Below are 5,844 nucleotides of genomic sequence, written 5' to 3'. Positions count from 1 at the left end.
ACCCCATCGTCGAACATCCTCGGCGATTGTCGCTGGTGACTTTTGCCTATAGACGGTTTCAAGGTCACAAGCGTTGTACCCTAGAAAACTTCCGGTCACCTCATTTACCAGCTCTTAACGCCGAAACGGAAAGCACGTTTTCAAGTTTCTTATTAATTTAAGAAATATCTCTCTTTAGTTTTTCAGATAAAAGGAACGTGCATAACCTTCAAAGTAATCTCTTCTATTTTTTATGTAGCTCAAAAAAACATTTATTCAAATATATTTTGCCCAATAAGGGTAAGAAAGTGTAGAAAATCAGTGGGCTATTTTCTAAAACTCTTCTTGCCCACCGATGCTATTATGGCACATCGGTGAACCAAACCGGATGTCATCAAGGGGCTATGTTTGGAAACAGTGACGTGAAAACCGTCTGCAATAAAGGTTATGATGAAAAAATTGCCCATCAATTCTCGCAAATACCCTGTCACCTTTATGATCGACGTGACATATGTTTATCTGTAAGCAATCGATGTTGAGTGCTGTGTGTTCCTTATAAGCGTCTTTTATTGTCTACACTCGCCAAATAATGAAGCGCCTTCTGGTGCGCCATGGAGCACCTCCCATGATGCTTTATCTTCCAGAGCTGTCGTACTCGCATGCTAAGTTCACTTGCTTTACACTTAGCCTAAATATGCATATACGCCACTGCGACATTCGTTGCAGCATGCGAAAGTGCCGAAGAGAACGTGCGGTCGGCGTCATGAGTCATCAGCACAAAGTGCCACAAAGTGTACCTACGCGAACGCGTGATCTTCGTACCAAACCTGGAGGACTGCGTTCTTAAACTTTAGCGTTCGTGTTCCTAAAACACTCTTATACCAATAGGTGCTACTACTCAGCTTGTCTGAGTACAGTGCTAGCTCGAAGCACGCGTGTATACATGTCTTTTTGAAGCTGCTGCTAAAACCGTCTTGCTTGACAAAAAAAAATAATGGCCACAAAAAGCAAGACAGACAAAAGCAACAAAGAAAACAATATTAAATGCCTACTGCAACGGGGCCTTACAAAACGATGGCCCAGTAAACTGCAAAAACGATCAATGGCGCCGCTGCAACATTTTTTTAAACAAATAAATGTTTTTTTACCTCACCGTTATGGACCCTGTAGATGAATCTATTACTGCCCTTTTTTCTTTGAAGAACTGCGATTTGATTCATAGGAACGTGGTGGTTAGGGACGGCAGAACAATTTAAAATTCTTATGTTTTCTTTTTCAACTACACGTAAATCAAAGCACACTTCAGGTTTTGGAGAAACGTTTATTCATTGAAATTCGGCCGCCATTTCCAGGAAATGAATCCACGACCTTGTGCTTAGCAGCGCAACGCCATAGATTCTACACACATGTGCGGCGGGTGTAGTTGCGATGGGCTACACTTGTGGCCCCGGCCGTATCACAGCGTTGATAAACTGTTCGCGAACACCGCTTCCCTTGTACTACGTGTTATATAATTGGCGTCGACGCTCGTTCGCCAGCTTCGCGCATTCACTTCTTCAGCACGAATGTGACGCCGTCCGCCACGGTGACCAAGCTGATCTGAACGCGATCGTCCGTCGCCATCTTGCGATTCAGCCGCCGGATGGCGTCTGTCTCGGGATCGTTGACTGTCGGATTGAACACTTTCGTGTGCCACAGAACCTGCGTACGCAATCACGCAGAATATAGTATTCATACAGTGGCACAAAGGATTACGTCTTGAGCCACCAAACACGCGTACCCCTATCGTTCCTTGGTACACACGCCTAACCGCTGCTGTCTAATTTTGAAAAAAAAAATAGAATGAAGACAGCGTGTTGAGGTATTTCATGCACTTTGATGTAGAAAAGAGCATGTCCGGTCACACACTTGAATAGTGATCTTTTTCTCAATTCAATTTCGTAAGGGGTCCTTCTGCTCCATGAAAAAGGATTTTACTTCAAGTGTGCATCAGAGGCGCTATAGTAACAGTAGATTTGAATGGTCGTTTTCAAGTGCTCCAGAGTGTTATTGCCACGCACGTCACGAATAGCTGGTGCAAATAATAGGCTCTAGATGCGTTCAGCTGGCTATCTCGGAGCACCACGCGCCCACTTGGGGTGCTCTGAGGTGGCCTCTCTTCGACCTCGGAGAGGCGCCGAAATTTGATCGGGTGAGAATATGCGTTGGCGTGTTTTCTATTCCGGCCTCCGACTGCATGCACTGCCGAGCGGCTGCACGTTCGGCTCGGACACGCGTTGCACTGGCTCGAATCAAGAGCGGGCTCCGCATTGTTGAAATCCGAGTGAGAGCGTGGCGGCACCCAGCCGAACGTAACCACATGAGTGCGAAATCATTGGCGCACTTTGTTCGAACCGTCTGTCGGCTCGCGGCATGAAGGCGACAAGCAACTCACATTGTCAACGGCGATGATGCCGTTGCGCTTCACGAGCTGCAGACTCTTCTCGTAGTAATCGTCGACGGAGTTCTTGTCGGCATCGATGAAAATGAAATCGAAAGAGTTTGATCTGCCCTGGGCGATCAGATCGTCTGCAAGTTGGGAAAAAACCGTGCGATTGAAAATCGTGTTGCGTGACTCTACAAGGGTTGCCTGCAACATGCACAAACACGCTCTACCTGCCTGACAAATAACGACCCCGACAGTCGCGAGCGTTCTCGAACATTGTCGTGCTGTTTTAATGGCATTATGCGCCTCGAAGTGTGATTCAACAGGGGGGGGGGGGGGGGCAAACAAGGCATGCCTTCCAGTGTATACCTCGTCGCACATAAGCTATGACCGTACCCATTGGCTTGGCGCTTCGCTGTTAATGTTAGGCTGCCGTTTTATATCTTGACATAATTTCAGGTACGGAAAAACAAAGCTGAATATATAACTTAAACATTATGACAATAAACAGGAAATTATGGCTCCTCATGCACATATTAGAAGCGGAGCACAATTGTGATATCCTTCAATTAGTAAATCTATAGTGTCAATGCTAATAACGTAACGGTTAGACGACGACGCTCCAGCTTAGACTAAAAGCGCCAAGTGTCTTAAAGATCTGCCTGGCACGAGTGAGAGAGAGAGAGTGAGTGAGTGAGTGAGTGAGTGAGTGAGTGAGTGAGTGAGTGTAAAGCCTTGTCTGAATCACGCACATGAGTCGTGTACCCCGTCTATATCCTTAGGGCTCTAGTGACCTCTTCAGCCTCGTGAGTGACCTGAACCTTGTCACCTACAGTGGTATGGGTCGGAGCTGAGCGAGGCGGCCTTACTGTGCTCAGGACTATTTGCTCACACGACTCGGTCGGCGGGCAGGCCGGAAAATCCAGATTTATGTGCAGTGGCTTCGATACACGTATACGTGTATATTGCACGTGCGGCTTGGACACATGGGTGTGAGCGTGTGAGTAAAACGGAGGAATATAGAAATGCCTAAAGTTGCCTCCAAGCGTCACCATCCCGCTCCCTCTTTATTTAGGTGTTCAGATTTTTTTAGGAAACCATCAGCGTTGGGGAAGAGCGGTAAACGTGTGAACGTTCTTGCTTGTTTACAGAGCATTTTGAAAGGTGTACTTTTGTACTTGGCTAAGAACACTCCTGATGTGTACATTTGTTACAGCGTGTCGTTAGAATGCACTGGTTGGTTTCTGACGAACAATGTCCATCGAGTTGCTAAAGAAATGCAATTCTCATTTAAAAGAGCATTTAAAAGCACTCAAAAGCAATTGTAAGGACTTGCCTAAGGACTTCTTTGCGTCACCAATAATAATGTCTATCTTCTCGTCGACGCCAGCCTGCAAGAAAAATAGGCGTTCTTAAGCACATCTCTTGAATTGTGTGTACGGACCAGGCATGCGTTGTTTAAGAACTGTGCGCTTAGAATCTCAATACACATCAGTATTGCCATTGTTCCGACCGCGTCAAAACTGGGGCAATTTATTAAAGGAGAGAGTACACTTGGCGTGAAATGGCATTGCAATCGCTGTGAAATACAGAGGACGAACTGCAGTGATGCTTCAAATATGTAGTAAGATTGGCACAAAGAAAAGTGCGAAATAATCAGGGTTTTTGAAGAAGGCTCTCAAGGCAGCTTCCCCCAGTTTTGCCTGTTATGACTGTTGTGTAGACGAACAAAATAGACTGCTCTAAAATTATTTTTGGTAAACTTGGTTGATACACAAGCGTCTCAGTGCGATGATTATTTTTATAGCCGTTCTTATATGCGTGCGTGCATCAGTTGGAGCAAATAAGTTCCGACAAAACAGTCAATCCTCGCAAAACATATCCAGCTATTGTAGTATGCGGCACGTTAGCTTCGACAATGGCTTCTCTTCTCTGATAGTTGAAATGAAGACGAAAATGGTTTCTATGTAATTTCTGTATGAAGGAGAAAGTTCGTGTTTTGGCATAAGTAATACTGCTTTCGTTCAGGAGAATGCGTGGTTGACAAAAAAAGTTTTTCGAACGGATACAGTTCAAGGAACAAAATGAGGAAGAGTTACAGAACCTTTCTTGCCTCGTTTATTGTGCTTCGTTAGCTCTGCGTAAATTCTTATAACGTTCGTCAAGCAATTGAGGAGGTGAACTACGCGCGAAAATTCCCTGTATTTAAAGATGAGGAATGGGTGTGGCCAATGTCTGGTCGCACTGCCTCTATACATACATACATACATACATACATACATACATACATACATACATACATACATACATACATACATACATACATACATACATACATACGTACGTACGTACGTACGTACGTACGTACGTACGTACGTGCGTGCGTGCGTGCGTGCGTGCGTGCGTGCGTGCGTGCGTGCGTGCGTGCGTGCGTGCGTACGTACGTACGTGCGTGCGTGCGTGCGTGCGTGCGTGCGTGCGTGCGTGCGTGCGTGCGTGCGTACGTACGTACGTACGTACATACATACATACATACATACATACATACATACATACATACATACATACATACATACATACATACATACATACATACATACATACAAACATACATACATACATACATACATACATACATACATACGTACGTACGTACGTGCGTGCGTGCGTGCGTGCGTGCGTGCGTGCGTGCGTGCGTGCGTGCGTGCGTGCGTGCGTGCGTACGTACATACATACATACATACATACATACATACATACATACATACATACATACATACATACATACAAACATACATACATACATACATACATACATACATACATACATACATACATACATACATACATACATACATACATACATACATACATACATACATACATACATACATACATACATGCGTGCGTGCGTGCGTGCGTGCGTGCGTGCGTGCGTGCGTGACCACCCCGCCGCGGGGGTCTTGTGCCTAAGGTACTCGGGGCTGACTAGCGGGGTCGAATCCTGGCTGCGGCGGCTGCATTTCCGATGGCGGTGGAAATGATGTAGGGCCGTGTGCTCAGTTTCGGTGCACGTTGAAGAACCCCAGGTAGTCTGAATTTCCGGAGCCCTACACTACGGCGTCTCTCACAATCATATGGTGGTTTTGGGACGTTAAACTCCACATATCAGTCATCAAAAAAACACGCGTGCGTGACCGTAAGTTATGCTGTTATATCCGATATTCGATGAAAAACGAGCGATAAATAGCGCCTATAAAAATCGCACCAAGGCTCTCGAAAAAAAAACCATATAAAAACGTATGATTTAGACTTACAATATGTTATGAACAGCTTAACACCTATAGGCTTCCTTGTGGGGCTCCAAATTTTGATTCCTATATTGTGGCAGCGCAACCAGTCAAACGTACTTTTTGTTTGCGATAGATGACAAATATTGC

The 5,844-nt window shown here is 45.3% G+C and overlaps 1 protein-coding gene across 1 annotated transcript in view; it reads right to left on the bottom strand.

Moving 5' to 3' along the window:
- Positions 1 to 1,280: 1,280 nt before the first annotated feature.
- Positions 1,281 to 5,844, bottom strand: part of LOC119170541 (putative caffeoyl-CoA O-methyltransferase 2) — an 8,788-nt gene continuing 4,224 nt past the window's right edge. The window contains exons 4-6 of the mRNA XM_037421730.2: positions 3,741 to 3,795; positions 2,414 to 2,547; positions 1,281 to 1,680 (exon numbers count right to left, since the gene is read on the bottom strand). Of these exons, the coding sequence (XP_037277627.2) occupies positions 1,528 to 1,680; positions 2,414 to 2,547; positions 3,741 to 3,795 (342 nt within the window). The 3' untranslated portion in view covers positions 1,281 to 1,527. The remainder of the gene's footprint in view (positions 1,681 to 2,413; positions 2,548 to 3,740; positions 3,796 to 5,844) is intronic.

The sequence above is a fragment of the Rhipicephalus microplus genome, chromosome 2 (assembly GCF_043290135.1).
Source record: "Rhipicephalus microplus isolate Deutch F79 chromosome 2, USDA_Rmic, whole genome shotgun sequence".
NCBI classification, from domain to species: Eukaryota; Metazoa; Arthropoda; class Arachnida; order Ixodida; family Ixodidae; genus Rhipicephalus; species Rhipicephalus microplus.
This window is presented reverse-complemented; position numbering and strand designations above follow the sequence as displayed.